At 45.7% G+C, this 26,059-nt stretch overlaps 1 protein-coding gene across 2 annotated transcripts in view; it reads right to left on the minus strand.

The window, feature by feature from the left end:
- Positions 1-26,059, minus strand: part of GANAB (glucosidase II alpha subunit) — a 95,591-nt gene that overhangs the window by 43,741 nt on the left and 25,791 nt on the right. For both annotated transcript variants that reach the window (XM_040409011.1, XM_040409010.1), the window contains 2 exons: positions 14,839-14,923; positions 13,549-13,615 (listed from right to left, as the gene is read on the minus strand). In XM_040409011.1, the coding sequence (XP_040264945.1) occupies positions 13,549-13,615; positions 14,839-14,923 (152 nt within the window). The remainder of the gene's footprint in view (positions 1-13,548; positions 13,616-14,838; positions 14,924-26,059) is intronic.

Here is a 26,059-nt window from a genome sequence, read left to right on the forward strand (position 1 = left end):
ACGTAGAGGCGCTCCACTGCTATTATTGAGGCAGAGGGAGATATTACCAAAGCCTTACTGATTAGTGCATCGCAAGTCCTAGCATACAAGAGCACTGAGGCTAAAGCTCTACAGCGACTCACACCTTCAAACTATGACCATTGGAAAAATCTAGATTATACTTACTAATAATTGGTTTAGAGTCTATGACCGCACACATGAAGACCACCTCTTCCCCAGGACAAGAAACTGGAATCTCTTAAGAGGTGGGAACATCCCCTTATCCTTAGTCTTTTCCAAGAACCAAGTAGGGTTGGGCGACATATCGGTCTTGGCGATATACCGCGGTTTTAGGAAACAGCGATGTGGCAATTTCGCCGTTTCCTAAAAACCACAGTATTTTGTGACGTCATAGAAGCGGTCAGGTGCGCTGACTACTTCAAAATCTGCGTCCGCGGCTGCCCGCCACTGAATGTTTGCATACCACCAATACAATTAATGCCCGCAGCGGCCGCCCCCGACTCCTCCTCGCTCCCATAATGAAGTCTCCGCCCACCAACGTCTGAATCAGAGCGAGTGGCAGGAAAGTCTCAAGATACTCCTAGACCGACCCCACAGAGTTCACAACTTCGCCTGCGAGTGGAGAGAGAGACCCTAACATATATTACAGCCGCCCCGACCAGAGTGAATAAAGGTGTAATGTCTGCCTATAATGGTGACCATGTATGTGTTCTACTGCGGCCCTGTCTGACTCTGGCCTACTCCTTCCTGCAAGCTGCACCGCACTACTGCACATTGAAATAGCAGGCATTAGGGAATGAGTCATCATGAGTCCCTCCCCACTCCCCCATGCATGACATGACCAACAAGAAGACATTGTTTTATTGGCTGCCCCCATATGTCAGTATAACGTCACCTCGTGGCTGCCCCCATATGTCAGTATAACGTCTCCTATTTTTGTTATCGCCCAACCCTAGAACCAAGTACATTATTGTATATCTATCTATACACACACACATACATACATACCTTTTTTCTAAACTTAGGAAAAATGAAAAAAAAAAAATGGGTGCTGTTATAGGCTCAGGGAAAATCAACTACTAGTATGTGTAATCTTAATTTTACCATTTGCCTTATGACAGCACCCATGGAGAGTAGACAAGAATATAAAGCTAGGGTAGCACTACAGCCTGAAGTACCTTCCTCCCACATGCTAATCCACCATTAGAAGGAAGCTGTGGCCTGTAATGCTTGAAAAAAAAAAAAAAGTGTGAGGTGAACTCCAAGTGGCTGCATTACAAATTTGCACAGGCCCTTTCTGCCCAGGAAGTAGCTACTGATCTATTGAAATGCACCCCAAGGAGTATGCTAGCGAGCCTGCCTAATCCACCTGGCTACTGATTGAGAGCTGCATTCAGATCCCAAGGAGATTCATCTTTCTGGATTGGTTTACCTGCTGAAGAAATATATTTTAACCCTTGGATGCCCTGTTATGCGGAAATGTGGCTCCAGTTTAAAGGGGTTATCCAGGAAAACAATTGATGACCTATCCACAGGTTAGGTCATCCATATTACATCCAAAGGGGTCAGAGTCCAAGCACCCAGCCAATCAGTTGTTTTGGGAAACTGCAGCGCTCACCGGAGCTCTGTCTCCCAAGTGCTTACAAAAACAGAGCTTTACATCGTATTGTGGCGGTGCTTGGTATTGACGTTCAGCCCCATTGACTTGAATGGGCCCAAACTGCAACTAGGCCACGTGACTGATATACAGTGATGTCACTGGCCTTGATGCTCACACAGCCCTGGCACCTTCTAAAAGCTGATCAGTGGGGGTCCTGGGTGTTAGATCCCCACCAATCTGATATTGAAGACTTATCCTCTGGATAGGTCATCAATATTAAATTCCTGGATAACCACTTTAAGGGCTCATGCACACAAACGTTTGTTGCGTTCAGTATACTGGCCGCTTTATTTGTTCAGTATGCGTTACTTATACTGAACCATTCATTTCAATGGGTCAGCAAGAAAAACGGAAGCGTCTCCGTGTGCATTCCATATTTCCCGTTCAAAGATAGAACGTGTCCTATTATTGCCCGCAAATCACGTTCCGTGGCTCCATTCAAGTCAATGGGTCCGCAAAAAAAAAACTGAACACATACGGAAAGTACTCCATATGTCTTCCGTATCCATTCAGTTTTTGTGGAACCATCTATTGGAAATTTTATGCCCAGCAAAAACGGATCTCTCTCTATCTATCTATCTATCTATCTATATATATATATCTAGAAATGAAAGAAAGAAGGCCAGCAGCACACCACGGATTTCAACAGAAAACGTGTAGTTTATTCACCCGAAGTCAGCAGCGACGTTTCAACAGCTTGTTGCTGTCTTTCTCAAGCTCTCTCATAGCTTGAGAAAGACAGCAACAAGCTGTTGAAACGTCGCTGCTGACTTCGGGTGAATAAACTACACGTTTTCCATTGAAATCAGTGGTGTGCTGCTGGCCTTCTTTCATTTCTACATTACATTGGTCCTAGGTGCCGGTTCACATTGGCCTGATTTTGCACCAGCAACCTACAGTGTGCTGCATCCACATTTTTTCAAAAGCCTATATATATCTATTTATTTATTTATAACCTTTATATATGCTATTATTGGTGTACATCATACCTAAGTACCTATAACATCTTACTAGCAGTCAGAAGCAAATATACACCATTTAATATGCACAAGGCGAACAAGTAAGGAACGGGGAAGTGGCCGTGCTGCTGATGTTGCACGCAGAGGCCATGGCCCTGGGCGAGGTGAAACTGTGCCTGCTGCCAGAGCACAAGATACACACTCATCCATGATACCTAGCTTCATGTCCCAGTTTGCAGGGCGGCGCAGGACACCACTCTCGAAGTCAGACGAGCGCGACCAGGTGGTCGGTTGGATTGCAGCAGAGAATGCTTCCAGTCGGTTAAGCACAACCCTGTCTTCCACAAAGTCCAGTCTCAGTAGCCAAGAGTCTGGTCAACAGAATCCTCACCATGATCCTCCTTCCTCCCACCATGGAGAGTCTTGGCAAACAAGTGATCCCACACTCTGATATTCCGAGGAGCTCTTTTCAGCGCCATTCCTTGATTTGGCCCTCTCACCAAGGCCGTTTGAAGAGGGACATGAGGAGATCTTGTGCCCTGATTCCAAAACTCTTGAGCATCCACAGTCACAAGATGACGGCAATTAGTGTTTCACGAGGTGGAGGATGATTATTATGATACACAGTTGCCAATAAGTCAACCACAATTAGTGTCTCAAGAGGTTGATGAGGAGGAGACAGTTGTCAATAACTGAGGTTGTTGTTAGGTCAACAAGTCAGGAGCATAACTAGAGTGAGGAAGTGGAAGAGGAAGAGGTGGACGAAGTCACTGACCCAACCTGGGAAGGTGGCAAGGCGAGCGAGGACAGCAGTACAGAGGGGGAGGAGTCCGCAACAGGCTGGAAGTGGGGTGGCAAAAGGGGCAACTGTTCCCCGGAGCACCCCCTTTCGGCAATCTCCCTTGCCAAGGGGTAGGTGTTCCGCAGTCTGGCGCTCTTTTTGAGGAAAGTGCGGACGATAAAAGATTTGTCATTTGCAACCTGTGCCGTACCAAAATGAGCAGGGGTGTGAACACTAGCAACCTCACCCCCACCAGCATGATCCGCCACATGGCATCCAAGCACCCCAACAAGTGGGCCGAACGCCTGGGTCCACAATCTGTGTCTGCAGGTTACACCACTGCCTCCTCTTCCCCTGTGTTACATGCTGGCCAATCTCCCGCCCTGCACCTGGACCTTCGCAAGCACCATCATCTAGCACATCCACTTCTGTGTCCCAGCGCAGCGTACAGATGTCTATAGCCCAGGCCTTTGAACGAAAACGCAAATACCCAGCCACCCACCGGCCATAGCACTAAATGCGCACTTTTCCAAATTGCGGGCCCTGGAAAAGTTGCCATTTAGGCTTGCGGACACAGGCTTTCTGCCTGATGGTGGTGGCCGTCCCGCGTTACTCTGTCCCCAGCTGCCAGTATTTTTCACGATGTGCAGTCCCAGCCTTACACCAGCATGTGTCCCATAACATCACCCATGCCCTGACCAACGCAGTTATTGGGAAGGTCCACTTAACTACTCACACATGGACAAGTGCTTTTGGCCAGAGACGCTACATTTCCCTGACAGCACACTGGGTGAACGTTGTGGAGGCCGGGAGAGAGTTGTACCCTGGGATGTCACAGCTGCTACCGACGCCAAGGATTGCAGGCCCTACTTCAATCAGGGTTTCCGCCACCATCTAAGTTAGTGGCTGCAACCCCACTTATCCTCCTCCTCTGCCTACTCCTCCACTTCCACCTCTGAATTATCATCTTGCAGCACCAGTCAGCCATCAGTCAGTAGCTGAAAGCAGTGTAGCACTGCAGTGGGGAAGCGGCAACAGGCCGTGCTTAAACTGATCTGCCTAGGTGACAAACAGCACACCGCCGCAGAGCTGTGGCAGGGGATAAGGGACCAGACTGAGCTGTGGCTCTCTCCACTCAACCTACAACCAGGCATGGCTGTGTCAGATAATGGCCGTAACTTGGTGGCGGCTTTGGAGCTCGGCAAGCTCACACACATACCATGCCTAGCCCACTTGTTCAACCTAGTGGTTCAGCGGTTTCTCAAAACCTACCCCAATTTGCCTGAGCTACTGGTGAAGGTGCGCCGCGTGTGTGCCCATTTCCGCAAGTCATCGACAGCTTCCGCCGGTCTTGCAACGCTGCAGCAGCGCTTGCAATTGCCAACTCACCGACTGTTATGTGACATGAGCACGAGCTGAAACTCCACATTCCACATGTTGGCCAGGCTTTGTGAGCAGCAGACGGCAGTAGTGTAATACTGGCTGCAACATAGTAGTCGCCTTTCCAGTCAACTTCCGCTGTTCACAAGCGACGAGTGGGCATTTATGTATGACCTCTGAGGTTTTACGCAACTTTGAGGAATCAACACAGATGGTGAGCGGCGATAATGCTATTATCAGCGTAACCATCCCACTTCTGTATCTACTCAAACGCTCGCTGCTCACAATTAAGGCAGATGCTTTGCATGTGGAAGAGGTGGAAATAGAGAAAGAAAGTACAAAGGGTGATAGCCAAACCACCCTCAGTTCATCTTCTCAGCACAAATTAGATGATGAGGAGCACGAGACGGTTGCCTCTGCTACAGAGGGTAGTACCCATGAAAGTTTTATTCCATCTGTTCAGCATGTATGGGTAGAACAGGAGGAAGAGGATGAGGAGATTGAGATCATCCTCCTGATGAGGACAGCAAAGTCTTGACTGTTGGGACTCTGGCACACATAGCTGACTTTATGTTATGCTGCCTTTCCCGTGACCCTCGCATTGTACGCATTTTGGCCAACACAGATTACTGGTTGTTCACCCTTCTCGACCCCCGCTACAAAGAGAACTTCTAATCTCTCATTCCTCTGGTGGAGAGGACGAGCAAAATGGTGCAATACCAGAAGGTCCTTGTGGAAAAATTGCTCCAAAAATTTCCAGCCGACAACGCTGGCTGCACAGTACGTAGTTCCTTGGCCAACCGAGGGAGACGAGGGGAACACACAGCAGTTCCAACAGGGGCAGGGCAACACTCTCCAAGGCCTGAGACAGTTTTATGACACCCTGCCAGCACCATCAACCTGATGCGCAGCAAAGGGTCACAAGGAGGGAAAAATTTTGGAAGATGGTGAAGGAGTACGTAGCAGACTGTCAGCATCCTCAGTGATCCCTCTGTGCCTTACAACTATTGGGTGTCCAAGCTGGACACATGGCACAAACTCTACGCCTTGGAGGTGCGGTCTGCCCTGCCGCCAGCGTTTTGTCCGAGCGTGTATTTAGTGCTGCTGGGGGCATAATAACTGATAAGCGCATCCGCCTGTCAACTGAAAATGCTGACCGGTTGACTCTTATAAAAATGAACAAGGCCTGGATTGCTCCTGACTTCTCTACTCCACCAGAAGAAAGCTGCTAAATATAAAGGCACTCTAAATGTGGCTTTTATGGTGTATTAAATACACTGTATTCCCATGCACCTCTTCCACCACTAAAAAGGGTATGTGGTTCAGTCTCCCTTTTTCATCCTCCTCAAATCATATCAACATACTTATTAGGCTGCCGTCGCTCCTAATGTTTTAGAGGGTCAGCTCAGCAGCAGGCCCTCACCCATAATGTTTTAGAGGGTAACCAGCAGGCCCTCGCTCATAATGTTTTTGAGAGTCATCAGCAAGCCCTCGCCCAAAATGTTTTAGATGGTCAGATCAGCAGGCCCTTGCTCCAATAGTTTAAGGGTCACCAGCAGGCCATCAATCATAATTTTTCAAGGGTGGGTATGATGCCCTCCTTTATGTGTAATAAAGAGTGCATTGGAGTGCCGATCCCTTGTAATTTTTGGCAGCCCTTTCACTTAGTGCATAGGCTTTATGAGTGTAGGAGTCCCACTACCTGAACAATTGTACCACAATGTGAATGAGGCCCTTCTTTGTGTGATCTACAGGTTGTATCAGAGTGCCTCTTCCTTGCACTTTATATACAAGTAAATATACAGGAAAGGTGGTTTCCTATTTTTCCTCTAAAATTGATTTTATCTTTGGCTTTATGTATATTATTGTCAGTCTGTAAAAGTGGCGTACTACTCGGACAACGTCGTTCCCAGCAGTGACCTGGGAGTCCAAGATGCATCCAGACATCGTCCTCATGCTGTTCCCAAACCATGTCAGTGGTGTTTCCATCAATTTCTGACCTTTTCCTGTGAACCAGAGCATGGGTGCCTGGTTTAATGCTCGGGTTCTCCCATTGGACTTCCAGTCTTACCCAAGCATCCCGAGGTGTTCCCGAGGTGTTCTACTGTTACGGTAAAATATAAGGGGGGGGGGGGGGAGATGGGGGGAATGCTTTGTGGGCTGAAAAAAAATAATTCTGCCAAGGTTTTTGGGGTTTTGACCTGTGCGCTAAAAATGACAAGTGACACTCATTTTGTGGCTCAATACAAATACAGCGATACCGAAATAAATAAAAATTAAAAGGTGACTAAAAACAATAGTACAACAGATGCAAATATATGGACTAAGCCCTCACTCTAATGATAAAATCTGAGACTGTGCAGGGTCTGATCTGCTGAATATAGATGCACAACTGCATAGGTAGGTTTAGAGTAGGACCTGCCTGACCTGAGAAAACCATGGCGCTGGGTACAGATGTGTTTTAATCAAACTATATTGGCCAAGTCTCAGATTTTATCATTAGCGTGATGGCTTAGTCCAAATAAGGAGATTTTTGTATAACTTACCAGTAAAATCTCTCTCGCTCTTCATTGGGGGACACAGGAACCGTGGGTATAGCTATGTCCTCTAGGAGGCGTTGACACTAGATAAAGCTGTTAGCTCCTCCCCTGGCAGCTATACCCCCCCAGCATGGAGAGAGAACTTCAGTTTGTGTACAAGCAGTAGGAGAAGTAAGCCAACCAAAGAAAAAACGTGGAACACCAACCATGCCAAAGGACCCAACGGGGTTCAAACCAGCAACTGCCCAACTGTGGTCGAACACCACCACGGTGGGTGCTGTGTCCCCCAATGAAGAGTGAGAAAGATTTTACTGGTAAGTTAAACAAAAATCTCCTTTTCTTGCCGATATTCATTGGGGGACACAGGAACCGTGGGACGTCCAAAAGCAGTTCACAGGGAGCAAAAAACCACAGACCCATTGGAAGCAATCGTCCCTGCAGGCATCTAAGAAACTACAGTCTGCAAGACCATGCAGCCTAAGGCAGCGTCCACCGATGCAAAGTACGCACCTGGTAAAATCTTGCGAATGTGTGTAAGGAGGACAAGTAGCTGAAGCGCGATTCCTCCGAGCCCAAGATACACCCACCACTCTGGTGGAGTAAGCCGTGACACCTCAAGCACGGTATGCTTCAGCAATTGTAGACTGAATTCAGCATGCGATTGCCCCTTTGGAAGCCGCCAGTCCCTTTAGAGGACCCTCCGGAATGACAAAAAGGGGATCCGTATGGCGGAAGGAACCGGAGGCTGCTAAATAGATCTTCAGAGCTCTGACTACAACCAAATGGTGTAACTCCTTTTCCTTAGGGTGTGAAGGAGATGGGCACAGTGAGGGAAGGACAATTTCCTCGTTAATATGGAAGTCAGAGACCACCTTCGGAAGAAAAGAAGGGACAAGCCGGCGAACCACCTTGTCCCTATGAATAACCAGGAAGGGTTCTCTGCAGAGAGCGCTGCCAACTCAGACAGCCATCTGATGGAAGTGATAGCGACCAGAAAAACTACCTTCCAGGACAGGAGTCAGAGAAATCTCCTGCAAGGGCTCCAGGGGAAGCCTGGAGCGTTGAGAGGACTAAATTCAGATCCCAAGGCGGTAAAAGGAGGACGGTACAGAGGAACCGTATGTGCCACTCCCTGAAGAAAGGTCCATACATGCCCCAGGTGGGGCCAGAGGGCGATGGAAAAGGATAGAAAGCGCCGACACCTGACCCTTCAAGAACTAAGGGCCAGACCAAGGTCCAACCCTGATTGTAGAAAGAACAGGACTGTGGGGAGAGAAAAAACTAAGTGGCGGAACATTTTGGCTTCCACAGAAACCCAGGAAGGACCTCCAGGTCCTGAATAGATCCCGGACGATGCAGGCTTGTGGATGACATCCGCCGAAAAACCTCATTGCGTAGAATGGCGGTCTTAATAGCCACGCCGGCAAACGAAGAGACCTTAAAGCGAACCTTTCACCTCATTTTCACTTTATAAACTAGCAACAGTACCTTATAGATTATCTTCAGTGTGTTCTTATACATGTTAGTGCCGCTTTCCTGCGCTGTTTATTCTTGAAAAAATCATCTTATAAAGTTCACATTTTCTGCTCCAACAGTCATGCAACAAGTCAAGGGTGTATCCCTTCCCTCACCTCTGGCTGTACCTCCCCTGCCCTAACCCCGCCTCTATGGTCTGTAATTGACAACCGGCTCAGTCGCCGGGACCGCGCTTGTGAATCCACAGGAAATGACTGTGATGCGTTCCACAGTGGAACGCATTAGAACTCTATTATAGGATTGTTACTATGCGTTCCGTGGATTGAAGCAGGGGGAGGTGTGGACTCTTGAGGGGCCGCTGTGTGCTGGTGAGTTTGGGCAGACAAGGGAGAGGAGGCGTGTTTGATGAGAGGGCAGGGTATACTGGGAGGCGCTAGTTCCAGCATGTAAGCTGGTGGGTGGAGCGCACCAGGGAAGGTAGTGCCGATGCGTTCCAATGTGGAGCGCATCGGGAAGGAAAGGACGCGGGGTGTGGAAGGCGGACTTCCTATATGGGCGTTACTGTAGATGGCAAGTCTACAGTGATCACGTGGGGCGCGCGGACGGGAGGGAGAGCAGACAGGCAGGCATTGCGTACGGCGCATGCGCGATTCTGTTACAGGATCGCGCTTGTGTCTGCAAGAAAGACGGGCGGCGAATGAGGAGGACGGCGCATGCGCAGGATTCACAAGCGCGGTCCCGGCGACTGAGCCGGCTGTCAATTACAGACCATAGAGGCGGCGTTAGGGCAGGGGAGGTACAGCCAGAGGTGAGGGAAGGGCTACCCCCTTGACTTGTTGCGTGACTGTTGGAGCAGAAAATGTGAACTTTATAAGACGATTTTTTCAAGAATAAACAGCGCAGGAAAGCGGCACTAACATGTATAAGAACACACTGAAGATAATCTATAAGGTACTGTTGCTAGTTTATAAAGTGAAAATGAGGTGAAAGGTTCGCTTTAAGGCTGGGTTCACACCTGAGCGTATTCGATAAGCGCTTTTTACAGTCGTTTTTGTATTTTGGAAACGCGCGTAGTACGCACGGTTGTGTGATTAACCACAGAGGCATCCAATGAAAAACTGCCACAATACGCCCCAAAGAAGCTCCTGTACTTCTTGGGGCGTAGAGCCTTTTACAGCGTGTTCGTACGCGCTGTAAAACGCTCAGGTGAGAACCATGCCTATAGGGAAACATTGGTTTTTGCCTGTTGAGCGTTTTACAGCGCGTAGGAACGCGCTGTATAACGCTCAGGTGTGAACCTAGCCTAAATACTAATGGAAGACCGGACTCTGCAAAAGAAGGTCATCCCTGAGTGGCAGTGACCAAGGACGTCTCCTAGAAGGAGAACGAGGTCGGCGTAGCACGTGCAACGGCCAATCCCCAGGGCAACTAGGATAGTCTGAATACCCTCCATCCTGATCTTCCGTAGAACTCTGGGTAGGAGGGGGGAAAGGGGGAAAAAGCAAAGGAGGGAGAACCCCTGCCAAGGGGAAATCACGGCGCCCACACCGCAAGCTTCCGGATGTTTTGCTCGGGAGAGAAAGGTGGGAAGCTTCAGAGTCAGTCCCGAAGGCATCAAGTCCACGTCCAGGCGACTGCAACGCAGACAGATCGCCTAGAACACCTTCCGCAGTCCCGGAATACAGAAGGGAGAGGCCAGCAGCCATTCTGTTCGAGGAGGAAGAAGAAATAAAAGGGGGAGTCGTTTGAGATATCAGCCAGTGCAGGCATTAACCCTTTTCGGAGCAGCGCCTGGCACCAGTTTCCGAAAAGGGCGGATTATGGCGTCTGATATCGGGGAGCAGGAGATTCATCCGCTCCCCTGCCTGCCTGTTCAGCCGCCCGATGTGAGCCGAGGGACATGGAATTAACCCTGTATGTGCCTAAGTCACCATCAGCGCCGAGGGGGAGCCTGTCCTCAGGGGTCCTGGGCTACTATAAGTGGGGCCGGGTGCCTATTAACGCTATAGACCCTTAAAACGATGCCGCCTAAGGGGAGAGGGTTAACCATACTTACCTAGTCCCGTGTACTCACCTCATCTTCATCCTCTTTTCCCTCCCTAAGTGGACCCGCAAGGTCACCTTTTCCAGCAGGGTCACCTCCTCAGCAGCTGGCACCGGAGTGGCAGGAGTCTAGTATGGCGGGAGGGTCTCCTCTTTGGCGGACCTAGGTGACCCTTCTGCTGGCAGGATGCAGGGGAGCAAGGCTGCCCTGGTCCACCTTGTCTTCTTGTGGGGGAGGAGGTAGTGTGGCGGACCAACGCTGGCGTGCTCCCCCAGGAGAACTCCTATTGACACTAGAAAAAAACTGAAGCTCTCTCCCCAGGCTGGAGGGGGTATAGCTGCCAGGGGAGGAGCTAACAGCTTTTACTAGTGTCAACGCCTCCCAGAGGACATGGCTATACCCACGGTTCCTGTCTACCCCAATGAATATGGGCGAGAAATTATGTTTGCATCTATTGTTCTAGTGCATTATTTTCTGTGACTTTATAAACTGAGCCATGCACATCTACATATTTACTATCATATCGTGCAGGATGTTTTGTATTATATTCTGCGATTTTCTTTTTACAAAAACAGCAAATTGTGTGTTTTTCATCTTTAACTCCCCCCGTTACAGCATTCACCACATGGGAATTTCAAAAAAAACTGACACCTGCCTGCATTAAAGCAAGGCGAACCGCTCTACTTCCACGCGGACAGACTGGGGAACGGACCGGCATCCAGGGAGGAGTAGACTTGGCACCTGACTTAGCCGTGACTCCTAGAAGAAAGTTTTATGCTGCCCAGGGCAACCCTCTACACCTCATTTCCCATAGGGCCCCTGCAGTTCCTTGTAAATACTAATCCCACCTGTCATCCTTAGGAGAGGAAAGAGAACTAGGGATAAGGGGAGGTTCCCTCCTTTCAAGCGATTCTGGTTTCTGTTTTGAGGAAAAGAGACTGTCTCTTCATGGGTGCTGTCAAAGCAAAAAGGGGGGGGAAAAAAACTACCAAGTTATTTGAGTAGAGTTTTTTGTGACTCACATTGGTGTCCTGATCTTAAGCCACCAAGACAGTTCTACTTCTGCACTCACATTTTAGTCTCTTGCTGTGAATAGAACAGCTCCAGCTTAGAGGAGTTATCAGGGGAATAATATTAATGACCTATACACAGTCACCACCCTGATCACCTGTTTCGGGACACAGCCTCCTGGGAGCTTACCAAGCACAGGGCTGTACATCGTATAGTGGCTGTGCTTGACATTCCAGCTTAGCCTCATTGACTTGAACAGAGTTGTGCTGCCACTAGGCCATGTGACCGATGTATGGTCATGTCACATTGCATAAGAGACTGACTCACAGAGTCTAAGAGACACAGACTAACAGCTGATCGTGGGGGTCCCAAGTGTCAGACCCCTGCCGATCTGACGATTACCTATCCTGAGGATTTCAAAAATACAAAAAAGCAGCGCTCACCTGTGTTCTTATGGAGGAGCGGACATAGCCCAGACTCGGCCGTAAGTCAACTCAATCGAAAATTGTTAAAGTCCAGCTTCCAATAAAAAAAAAACAACTTAGCTTTATTGTTATGCGGTAAAATCCAAACACGTATCACATACACAGTCCACACTGTGTGTGTGGACTGTGTATGTGATACATGTTTAGATTTTACCGCATAACAATAAAGCTACAGTCATTAATATTTATACCTGGTTAACCCTATATGGAGCAATGCAAAACGAGCAGCATGAGATATCCTGCCCCTTGAATTTCTCCTGCTGTTAATGATATTTCCTACGAAGCTGACCAGCACCTGTCTCATCTTTCTGTCTAAATATATTTTAGGGGCATAGTTGCATTTAAAATGTTCAGAGACAACAGAGTATATTGTAATGACAAGTCAGAAGTGTTAATCACTGGTGGTCAAGGGTGCGGAGATCCCCAACCCCCTCTAAAACTAAGGAGCAGACGCTGAGCACTGTGCCCTTTCATTTCTTTTCAGTTCTCCCAATGAGCAGTGTATGGATGAATCTGTACACCACGTGTTCCACTCTGGGATGAAAGCTGAACAGAGCCAAACGAATGAGAGGACTCAATGCTGAGCTCTTACACCCCTTTAGGGCTCTGTGAGGGCAAAGGTAGGAGAGTCTCCGCACCAGGGCTCAGACCTACCAAGTAGGGCTGAAACGATTGAATGGAGAAACTCGAAACAAAAAAAATCCTCAAGGCAAGTTTTTTGCATCTTGGATTCGCTTGTGTCATGTGACCACGAAGCGTGATTGAAGAGCTTGCTATTACTCACCCTCCGTAGTCACCCGCTGGCCCACACATTGTCAGAACACAGTGCACATAAACGCGCACTATGACCTGCCGCTGTGTGACGTCAGGACGACAGTGCAGCGCACGGAGAAGATGGACGAGCTATGGAGCAGCGCCTCCTACAGGAGAGGTAAGTATTTTATTTCACTGGCGCTGGGAACATTGCTAGGAGGAGGAGATGGTGGCACTGGGAGGGGGGGGGAAAGCTGATGAGTTTTTATAAACAAAAACATTATTTTAATTAGTTTTGTTATTAGAGTACTCGATTAATCATCTGATTAATTGGTAGAATACTCGATTACAAAAAAAGTAGATGGCTGCAGTGTTACTAGCTAGACCATGCTGCCTGATATCCACTGCGTTTTCCCATCTACACAACAAGGCTGAATTTGCAGTCATTATTGTCCTTACCATTTGGTTTGCTGTCTGTGTGAGTTTTAAAGGTTTCTTCCCACATTCCTGGCTCATCCTTTTCTTCCTAGAAGACAAGTAGGGAAAAAAAGTTACCATACTGATTAACCAAAGCACTGATAAAAATTGATGTTGCATTTAAAGTATATCAGAGTTCTCAAGATGTTTTCATAATGGCTGTGCATTATTGTAGAATCATAACTGAATGAGCAGGTCTTTTTTGTGGCTTTACTAATGTCAGCCATATTGGTCCCTGTTTCAACTGTACAACTAGAAGTATTTCTCTCCTAAGCAGGGGGCGTTTCCCATCTGTGTAATCCACCAGTACTGTATGCAGTGTCCTCACTTCCCACTATGTTTGTTTTCTTCTAGTGAGCTCAGAAAGCTGATGAGACTACACAGACGCTCTCTGCTCTTCAGAAGCAGTTCTTTGATCAGGCTAAGGGAGCTCAGCTAGTTCTGACACGCTTCCAGTTTCCTGTGAGCCATCTTGTGTGTCTGTTAGGCCATGTTCACATCTGCTACACGATCATCTGGCACAAATGCTGGCGAAAGCCCGTCATTTATGTCGGAAAGTGTCTGGATCATTGCCAAAGCTTGTTAAATCAAATGAGGATCTGTTGGTGAAATGTAGAATAAGACTTTTCAGGACCTGGCAAAATCCAGCAGATCTGCTGCCGTAGTTGTGAACACGGCCCAACGTTCACGGATCAGGCCTAACAGGCAGTGGACTGCGAGTGAGACCTCTAGTGGCGATGAATTTACGACTTTTGCCGATGCAGGCAGATTATTTTTTTAAACAAAGTGATATAAAAATGTGCTAATTACACCATTCTTTATTGAATTTAATTGTGTGAAAGTACAGTGGTCCCTTAAGATACAATGGCCTCAGGATACAATATTTTTAACATATGGTCTTTTCTGACCGATCGTAAGTTGAAACTAGACTCCACATACAATGCCTCATATCCAACCAATCAAGGCCACTTCTCTGGTAAAATAGCTGTATTAGTTATAGTTAGCAGCTATTCCTGACTGTTACATGTAAGGACTTGTTTTAGTTGTCTTAGTTATTGGCTTTTTTTCCATAAATCTTCATTTTCTGTCATCGTGGATGACATTTTGGGGCTTTGAAACTGATTACTCACGTTACAATGGTTTCAATATACAACGGTCGTCCGGAAACCAATATTGCAATTTGAGGGACCACTGTACAGTGACTCCAACAATCAGCTAATTATCTTAGTTTTTTCTTTCAATTATTTTCCACATTCCAACCTCTCCTCTCACCTTTTTGCTGTCTTCTTTTGCTACTTCTTCCTCTCCTTGCTGTTCATGATTACTTTCAGTGGGTTCATCCATCTTCTCTGAGTCACTACAAGCCGAACAAAGACGAATGGTGAGGAGTGACGCTTCCAGAGGGATGAGATATATAGAACAGAGGCAAGGTAGAGATGAGGGAAAGGATTAGAAGATGAAGGATATGTGATGACAGGATATCACATCTAAGACTATGTATATCTGTAATTGTAGAGGTAACTACTCTTATCACTACTGCCGTCATTCTGAGTTGTCTACAATAATGTCACTGTCGCTAACCAACCACAGAGGTCACACTTGGTCATGAAAAATCTGTAACTTTCAATCTATAAAATCATAACTGCCTACTCTTGCAAAGCTGTGTGTGTGCACATGTGTCCCTCACTGCATTCTTTCCAGGAAAAAAAAAAAAAAAGCATAAAATATGTTTGTCACCTCAATAGTTGAATTTTTCTTGGCAAAGTCTTTGAGGGCCAAATCAACATAACTACACTACATGTCTAAAGCTGTACTCCTTATTTTGTTACTGCCAACCAACATCTAAGATGCCTATGCCCTATGGCATCAGCTACATACTAAAATCACCCATTTGGGGCAAGTAGAAAATGGAAAACGGGCAGCACTGATGCCTTGCAGCAATGGGGTCCTAGATTTAAATCCAACTAACAAACACTCTGCTTGTCTTTTGGAATATTGTGGATTTTGGAGGTACTTTTTAATGCGTAAAAAAACACAAAAAAAACTTGCCTCGTGTTGTAGGGATCTATGTAGCGCCACCACCCCAGCACGTGGCAGCACCCCTATATCTATGGGTGCCGCCACTTCAGCCACGTGCTGGGGTGGTGGCGGTATATAGATGACATTCTTTTGGTATGGGTGGGCGCAACAGAGGACCTCATGGCTTTCCACTCTTTCTTAAATGACATTGACCCAAGTATCAAATTTACCTTGGTACACACTCATGATAAGCTGCAGTTTCTCGACTCCGAGGTTTCGATCAGGAGACACGAGTTGTCCACTGATCTTTATGTGAAGCCCACTGACAAAAATACTCTTGTAAGGTTTGAAAGTCATCATCCACGACCAATGATCAAGTCTCTTCCTCTCAGCCAAATGTTACGGGTAGCTAGGATAGTTGATGAAGGCCCGGTTAGGGACCTCAGATTGTCAGAGATGGCCACTAAGTTTCAGACTAGAGGCTATCCTAAGAGGCTCATCTCTGACCGTATCTGTAAAACTAAAAATCAGAATAAAGAATGGAGACCCAAGAAGGTCCAAGACTGTGATGTCGAGGATTCCATTTGTCACTGATTACAGCATCAATAGTCCTCAAGTTTCCTCTATTGTCAGGAAACACTGGTCGATTTTGGCCAGTGGTTTTGACAATATAGAGGAATTCAGGGTCCCCCCTTTGTGCTCCTTTCGTAGGAGTCGTAACTTAGGAGATAAATTAGTCAGGGCTGATGTTGGGTCCTCCAAAATAGATATGTGGATTTCAGGGTTATGAATATCTCTCAATGTCTTTTTTAAGTTCTTTTGTTTTGTTTTCCTTCCTCTTCGTTTTTCTTCTTTTCTTTTTCCTTTTCCCTCTTTTTTCTTTTGTTCTATGGTTCTGATGAACTTTGCCCTCCTCTCTCGTATGGGTTTCATACATGTGCAACCATAAAATTTATTCCAATAACTGATTTTTTATTTATTCTTTATATAGATGGATATGCAAACCTGTTCTACAATGAATTAGGCTACTTTCACACTTGCGTTCGGAGGGGATCTGTCTGGTGTCTGCACAGACGGATCCACTCCTATAATGCAAACGATGGGATCCGTTCCGGATCCGTCTGCATTATCTTTCAGAAAAAATTCTAAGTCTGAAAGTTAGTCAGACGGATCCGTCCAGACTTTGCATTGAAAGTCAATGGGGGACGGATCCGTTTGAAATTGCACCATATTGTGTCAACTTCAAACGGATCCGTCCCCATTGACTTACATTGTAAGTCTGGACGGAACCGTTTGGCTCCGCACGGCACAGGCGGACACCCTAACGCTGCAAGCTGCGTTCGGGTGTCCGCCTGCTGAGCGGAACGGAGGTCAAACGGTGCCAGACTGAGGCATTCTGAGCGGATCCGCATCCACTCAGAATGCATTGGGGCCGTACGGATCAGTTCGGGACCGCTTGTGAGAGCCTTCAAACGGAACTCACAAGCGGAACCCCGAACGCAAGTGTGAAAGTAGCCTTACCTCCTTGGAAGCTATAAGACAGCAGGACCATATTGGTGATTATGGATATGTGAAAAAATATTTCTCGAATTTATCTTTAGTGTTTACTGATGCATGTATGTAATCACATTGGGACATATGACGACACCGACAAGATGAGACCTTGCAATATATATTTTTTATATTTCTCTTAATATTATGGGACCTTTGGAACAATGCAAATGGCCATTGTTTTAGGCTATGTATTTGTGTATATTGGTTTCCTAGGATACTATACAGTCTGCGTGTGATTGGATGGTTTTCTCATGATGGGGACCGGGATGCAGAGTCGCTTCATGGTGACGGCTGCGTCTGTGGATCCTATCTGGGCGTGCTGCCTCTGAAGGGGTGACCCCCGGTGGAGATGCCATGCCTTTTGAGATAAAGTGTGACTGCCTATGATAGGTGGACCATTAGATATATAACCATTGATATATGAAGATATGGGAGTATGTCAATAAGGGTGATATTGGCGGGATGCCATCAGCCCAGTTTGTATTATTTGACTCCCTTCTCTTGAGTTATTATTAAAGAAATGGTGTAGTACGATCGGTCCACTGGCATGAATGGCGGTCATGTGACTTCGTCACATGAGATGTGTGTGTCAGACTGTCTCCACCCTGTTTAGGGTATGAGCATGCTCAGTTTATGTCTAGTGCCGGGTCGCCATCTTGGATGTGGGCGCCTATGTGTTCTATGCGATAGATAGTCTCGCGGGATGAGGAGTTTTTCACGCCTGCGCACTACTCAATTCCGGACGCCGACTGAGTCCTGCCGTCTCAAGCTACATATGAGAATTCTCTATTGGATTATTCGTTTTTAATTAGCACGATCATGTACACCTGATTTGTAATATTGATTAATGATGTCATGCACTGTAACCATATGAATTTATGGATCGAATTTTTGGCACATAGCACTTTATGACGCATTGTCTGTTTTTAGTGAGATATAATCATGCACATTTGATATATATTGTTTTTAACATTGTTTTTGTAAAAATTGTTGTACAATTATGTAAATCACTTAGTTATTATATAAGCACTTTATTTTGCACTATGTATTATGGCTTGACAAAGGCTCCATGGAGTGAGCTGAAACGTTGCTGTTACCACATGGGTGATTAAAATACCCTTTTCTTCACGGATATTTGAGTGCTGCCTTGGCCTTTTTTTTTTTTTTTTTTTTTTACACATATCTAATAGGACCGGGTCCGTGGTCTGCTTCAAGGAATTGCACCAGTTTGGATTTGTGTGATATATATATATATATATATTACAGACCAAAAGTTTGGGCACACCTTCTCATTCAAAGAGTTCTTTATTTTCATGACTATGAAAATTGTAGATTCACACTGAAGACATCAAAACTATGAATTAACACATGTGGAATTATATACATAACAAACAAGTGTGAAACAACTGAAAATATGTCATATTCTAGGTTCTTCAAAGTAGCCACCTTTTGCTTTGATTACTGCTTTGCACACTCTTGGCATTCTCTTGATGAGCTTCAAGAGGTAGTCCCCTGAAATGGTTTTCACTTCACAGGTGTGCCCTGTCAGGTTTAATAAGTGGGATTTCTTGCCTTATAAATGGGGTTAGGACCATCAGTTGCGTTGAGGAGAAGTCAGGTGGATACACAGCTGATAGTCCTACTGAATAGACTGTTAGAATTTGTATTATGGCAAGAAAAAAGCAGCTAAGTAAAGAAAAAACGAGTGGCCATCATTACTTTAAGAAATGAAGGTCAGTCAGTCAGCCGAAAAATTGGGAAAACTTTGAAAGTAAGGGCTATTTGACCATGAAGGAGAGTGATGGGGTGCTGCGCCAGATGACCTGGCCTCCACAGTCACCGGACCTGAACCCAATCGAGATGGTTTGGGGTGAGCTGGACCGCAGAGTGAAGGCAAAAGGGCCAACAAGTGCTAAGCATCTCTGGGAACTCCTTCAAGACTGTTGGAATACCATTTCAGGTGACTACCTCTTGAAGCTCATCAAGAGAATGCCAAGAGTGTGCAAAGCAGTAATCAAAGCAAAAAGGTGGCTACTTTGAAGAACCTAGAATATGACATATTTTCTGTTGTTTCATACTTGTTTATTATGTATATAATTCCACATGTGTTAATTCATAGTTTTGATGCCTTCATAGTCATGAAAATAAAGAAAACTCTTTGAATGAGAAGGTGTCCCCAAACTTTTGGTCTGTTGAGCCGAAACATTGCTTCCTTTTTTTGCCACATGGGTGAATACATATTAGTTTTTTTTTACCTGGAGTGCTGTCCGAAATATAAATATAAATATATATATTTATTATTGTGCAAGTTCTCACACTTAAAAAGATGAGAGAGGCCTGTAATTTTCATCATAGGTACACTTCAACTATGAGTGACAGAATGGGGGGGGGGGGGGGGGAATACAGGAAATCACATTGTAGGATTTCTAATGAATTAGGCTACATGCACACGAATGGTTTGTTTCAGTGTCCGTTCAGTTGTTTTTTTTTGTGGCTAGGATGCGGACCCATTCATTTCAATGGGTGCTGTCCGCATCAGTATGTCTGTTCTATAGCCCCTCAAAAAGAATAAAACATGTCCGTTTTAGGCATTGTTACAATGGATCCGCAAAGAAATGTATTTTTATTTTTTTTGCGGATCCGTAGTTTGCGGACCGCAAAACATACAGTCATGTGCATATAGCCTTAACTGGTAAATTCCTCGGTAAAATAAGTATTTGGTCACCTACGAACAAGCAAGATTTCTGGCTCTCACGGACCTGTAACAACTTCTTTAACCACTTCACATCTTGGCCATTTTGACCCCTTCCTGACCAGGCCTAATTTTGCAAATCTGACATGTGTCACTTTGTGGTAATAACTTTGGAACGCTTTTACTTATCCAAGCCATTCAGAAATTGTTTTCTCGTGACACATTGTACTTCATGATAGTCATAAATTTGAGTCAATATATTTCACCTTTATTTATGAAAAAATCCCAAATTTACCAAAAAGTTAAAAAAAAAATTCTATTTCTCTGCTTTTAAAACAGAAAGTGATACCTCTAAATATTTATTAATATTTAGAACGTCCATTCAGAGATTAACAGACCGCCCAAGGACGTTTATAGTCAAATGGGCAGTCAGGAAGTGGTTAAGAGGCTCCTCTGTTCTCCACTCGTTACCTGTATTAATGGCACCTGTCTGAACTTGTTATCAGTATAAAAGACACCTGTCCACAACCTCAAACCGTCACACTCCAAACTCCACTATGGCCAAGACCAAAGAGCTGTCGAAGGACACCAGAAACAAAAAATTGTAGACCTGCACCAGGCTGGGAAGACTGAATCTGCAATAGGCCAGCAGCTTGGTGTGAAGAAATCAACTGTGAGAGCAATTATTAGAAAATGGAAGACATACAAGACCACTGATAATCTCCCTCGATCTGGGACTCCACGCAAGATCTCACCCCGTGGGGTCATAATGATCACAAGAACGGTGAGCAAAAATCCCAGAACCACACTGGGGGACCTAGTGAATGACCAGCAGAGAGCTGGGACCAAAGTAACAAAGGCTACCATCAGTAACGCACTACGCCACCAGGGAGTCAAATCCTGCAGTGCCAGACGTGTCCCCCTGCTTAAGCCAGTACATGTCCAGGCCTGTCTGAAGTTTGCTAGAGAGCATTTGGATGATCCAGAAGAGGATTGGGAGAATGTCATACGGTCAGATGAAACCAAAGTAGAACTTTTTGGTAAAAATTCAACTCGTGTTTGGAGGAGAAAGAATGCCGAGTTGCATCCAAAGAACACCATACCTACTGTGAAGCATGGGGGTGGAAACATAATGCTTTGGGGCTGTTTTTCTGCAAAAAGACCCGGACGACTGATCCATGTAAAGAAAATAATGAATGGGGCCATGTATCGTGAGATTGAGTGAAAACCTCCTATCAGCAAGGGCATTGAAGATGAAACATGGCTGGGTCTTTAAGCATGACAATGATCCCAAACACACCACCCGGGCAACGAAGGAGTGGCTTCGTAAGAAGCATTTTAAAAGGTCCCGGAGTGGCCTAGCCAGTCTCCAGATCTCAACCCCATACAAAACCTTTGGAGGGAGTTGAAAAGTCTGTGTTGCCCAGCAACAGCCCCAAAACCTCACTGCTCTAGAGGAGATCTGCATGGAGGAATGGGCCAAAATACCAGCAACAGTGTGTGAAAACCTTGTAAAGACTTACAGAAAACATTTGACCTCTGTCATTGCCAACAAAGGGTATATAACAAAGTATTGAGATGAACTTTTGTTATAGACCAAATACTTATTTTCCACCATCATTTGCAAATAAATTCATAAAAAATAAATCAGACAATGATTTTCTGGATTTTTTTGCAGCACTCCCTTCAGCAGTATCACTGGGTGCAAGCGGTGGTCCCTCAATTCAGGACAGAAGATAAGAAAGAAGATCCGCAGCACTCCTTGAAAGATAAAATGTGCTCTTTATTCACACATATCAAATGTTGACAACGTTTCGGTTCTCTCACAGAACCTTTCTCAAGTCACATGACTTGAGAAAGGTTCTGTGAGAGAACCGAAACGTTGTCAACATTTGATATGTGTGAATAAAGAGCACATTTTATCTTTCAAGGAGTGCTGCGGAATATATATATATATATATATATATATATATATATATATATATATATATATATATATATATATATATACATACACACACACACATACATACATATACACACACACACACACACACACATACATACATACATACATACATACATACATACATACACACACACACACACAAAAATAACATCCTAGATCGTGCCTGTGTGACCTCCCTACAACGCCTGTGCATGCTCCTGATGAGGTGGCGGACGGTCTCCTGAGGGATCTCCTCCCAAACCTGGACTAAAGCAGCAACCAACTCCTGGACAGTCTGTGGTGCAACGTGACATTGGTGGATAGAGCGAGACATGATGTCCCAGATGTGCTCAATTGGATTCAGGTCTGGGGAACGGGCGGGCCAGTCCATAGCATCAATGCCTTAGTCTTGCAGGAACTCCTGACACACTCCAGCCACATGAGGTCTAGCATTGTCTTGCATTAGGAGGAACCCAGGGCCAACCACACCAGCATATGGTCTCACAATGGGTCTGAGGATCTCATCTCGGTACCTAATGGCAGTCAGGCTACCTGTCTGTCACATGTGCTCAGTGTGAACCTGCTTTCATCTGTGAAGAGCACAGGGCGCCAGTGGCGAATTTGCCAATCTTGGTGTTCTCTGGCAAATGCCAAACGTCCTGCACGGTGTTGGGCTGTAAGCACAACCCCCACCTGTGGACGTCGGGCCCTCATATCACCCTAATGGAGTCAGTTTCTGACCGTTTGATCAGACACATGCACATTTGTGGCCTGCTGGAGGTCATTTTGCAGGGCTCTGGCAGTGCTCCTCCTGTTCCTCCTTGCACAAAGGCAGAGGTAGCGGTCCTGCTGCTGGGTTGTTGCCCTCCTACGGCCTCCTCCACGTCTCCTGATGTACTGGCCTGTCTCCTGGTAGTGCCTCCATGCTCTGGACACTACGCTGACAGACACAGCAAACCTTCTTGCCACAGCTCGCATTGATGTGCCATCCTGGATAAGCTTGCACTACCTGAGCCACTTGTGTGGGTTGTAGACTCCGTCTCATGCTACCACTAGAGTGAAAGCACCGCCAGCATTCAAAAGTGACCAAAACATCAGCCAGGAAGCATAGGAACTGAGAAGTGGTCTGTGGTCACCACCTGCAGAACCACTCCTTTATTGGGGGTGTCTTGCTAATTGCCTATAATTTCCACCTGTTGTCTATCCCATTTGCACAACAGCATGTGAAATTGATTGTCACTCAGTGTTGCTTCCTAAGTGGACAGTTTGATTTCACAGAAGTGTGATTGACTTGGAGTTACATTGTGTTGTTTAAGTGTTCCCTTTATTTTTTTTGAGCAGTGTAAATATATACAGGGAGTGCAGAATTATTAGGCAAGTTGTATTTTTGAGGATTAATTTTATTATTGAACAACAACCATGTTCTCAATGAACCCAAAAAACTCATTAATATCAAAGCTGAATATTTTTGGAAGTAGTTTTTAGTTTGTTTTTAGTTTTAGCTATTTTAGGGGGATATCTGTGTGTGCAGGTGACTATTACTGTGCATAATTATTAGGCAACTTAACAAAAAACAAATATACCCATTTAAATTATTTATTTTTACCAGTGAAACCAATATAACATCTCAACATTCACAAATATACATTTCTGACATTCAAAAACAAAACAAAAACAAATCAGTGACCAATATAGCCACCTTTCTTTGCAAGGACACTCAAAAGCCTGCCATCCATGGATTCTGTCAGTGTTTTGATCTGTTCACCATCAACATTGCGTGCAGCAGTAACCACAGCCTCCCAGACACTGTTCAGAGAGGTGTACTGTTTTCCCTCCTTGTAAATCTCACATTTGATGATGGACCACAGGTTCTCAATGGGGTTCAGATCAGGTGAACAAGGAGGCCATGTCATTAGATTTTCTTCTTTCATACCCTTTCTTGCCAGCCACGCTGTGGAGTACTTGGACGCGTGTGATGGAGCATTGTCCTGCATGAAAATCATGTTTTTCTTGAAGGATGCAGACTTCTTCCTGTACCACTGCTTGAAGAAGGTGTCTTCCAGAAACTGGCAGTAGGACTGGGAGTTGAGCTTGACTCCATCCTCAACCCGAAAAGGCCCCACAAGCTCATCTTTGATGATACCAGCCCAAACCAGTACTCCACCTCCACCTTGCTGGCGTCTGAGTCGGACTGGAGCTCTCTGCCCTTTACCAATCCAGCCACGGGCCCATCCATCTGGCCCATCAAGACTCACTCTCATTTCATCAGTCCATAAAACCTTAGAAAAATCAGTCTTGAGATATTTCTTGGCCCAGTCTTGACGTTTCAGCTTGTGTGTCTTGTTCAGTGGTGGTCGTCTTTCAGCCTTTCTTACCTTGGCCATGTCTCTGAGTATTGCACACCTTGTGCTTTTGGGCACTCCAGTGATGTTGCAGCTCTGAAATATGGCCAAACTGGTGTCAAGTGGCATCTTGGCAGCTGCACGCTTGACTTTTCTCAGTTCATGGGCAGTTATTTTGCGCCTTGGTTTTTTCACACGCTTCTTGCGACCCTGTTGACTATTTTGAATGAAACGCTTGATTGTTCGATGATCACGCTTCAGAAGCTTTGCAATTTTAAGAGTGCTGCATCCCTCTGCAAGATATCTCACTATTTTTGACTTTTCTGAGCCTGTCAAGTCCTTCTTTTGACCCATTTTGCCAAAGGAAAGGAAGTTGCCTAATAATTATGCACACCTGATATAGGGTGTTGATGTCATTAGACCACACCCCTTCTCATTACAGAGATGCACATCACCTAATATGCTTAATTGTTAGTAGGCTTTCGAGCCTATACAGCTTGGAGTAAGACAACATGCATAAAGAGGATGATGTGGTCAAAATACTCATTTGCCTAATAATTCTGCACACAGTGTGTAATATATATATATATATATATATATATATATATATATACACACACATATAGATATATATATATATATACACACACACACACATTAAGTGTGTCCCACTCTTCTCATTCTTAGACACTTCAGAGAAGACCTATCTAAAAGGTCAAACTCTGACTCCCTTTACTCCACCTACCTCTGGCAGTGGCTTATCTCCTATAGAGACAATGGATTGGACATACTGAAGTTCAACAATTTGGATCCTTTTCAGGTAGGCTCATACATATTACACTGTGAAGGGGGGGGGGGTGCCGTTGTGGGCGACTGTTACCATAGTGTCTGGAGTGATGACATTATATATCATGCCCTCATTGTGAATCTCTCTGCGCGCCTTCTCCTTGACACAGATGCATCACAGTAAGGACGCAGTGATTACTGAAGCTGCCACATGACCTTCATCTGTTTAGTGTAAAATTTATTTTACTATTGCCTCCTGAAGAAGCTGTTAATAGAAAAACGTGTGTCAGAGGTTTGCGGCCGGGGGGGCGTGGCCTGCTGTGCGCGGTGGATGACCGCACTGTGAAGGAGCTCAGTTAACTTTTCCCCACAAAGCGACTTAAAAGCTTGTCTAGAGGGACATCCACTCCTAAAAACCAGACCGGTACCTACATCGACCGACATGATGACCCGCAAGAGGTTGGGGATTCGCCGTTTGACAGACTTTAACCTGGCGCAGGAGCCCAACAATGGCGCACTCCCAGCGCGACCTTCTCCCCAGAGGCTACAAGCTGATGAACAGAGAACGGCTCCAGCAGCGGAGGTTCACTGACCTCCACATCAACATTCACCGAAGCCTCCCTCCTCTTCGGATTCAGACAGAGAGAGAGGAAGAGGCAGTGACAGAGAAAAACAGCGAGAAGCATCAGGCGTGGACGGAGGAGTCAAAATGGCGCCCGATTCTGCGGTGAGAGTCTCAGAACCCAACTCGCCGGGTAGCCTCCCTCACCAAAAGCCTCCAGTGCCTGTAAAATCACTCAACCCTCTTATCACTGATCTAGCCTCAGCAGATGATCCAATGCAGGACTTTCCTGCTTCAGATGAAGCTGCATTAGAGGATGTCTTAAAAGCCATGATGACGGCCCTGCACCGCTCCCTTACATCTCAGCTTCACCGAGTAGCCTCAGCTATTACTTTGTCTATAGACAACATTGGCACAAGAGTGGATCATATAGAAAATAAGATGAGCGAGCTCACCAACTCCCATAATGAGTTAATCTACGCTCACTACTCTCTGGAAGAAGAGGTAACTCTCTTGAAAACAAAAATAGCTGACTTGATTAGAATGTCAAGTGACGTTAGAGGCATTCCGATTGGTCACAGACAACATAA

The sequence above is a fragment of the Bufo bufo genome, chromosome 10 (genome assembly GCF_905171765.1).
Source record: "Bufo bufo chromosome 10, aBufBuf1.1, whole genome shotgun sequence".
Taxonomy (NCBI): domain Eukaryota; kingdom Metazoa; phylum Chordata; class Amphibia; order Anura; family Bufonidae; genus Bufo; species Bufo bufo.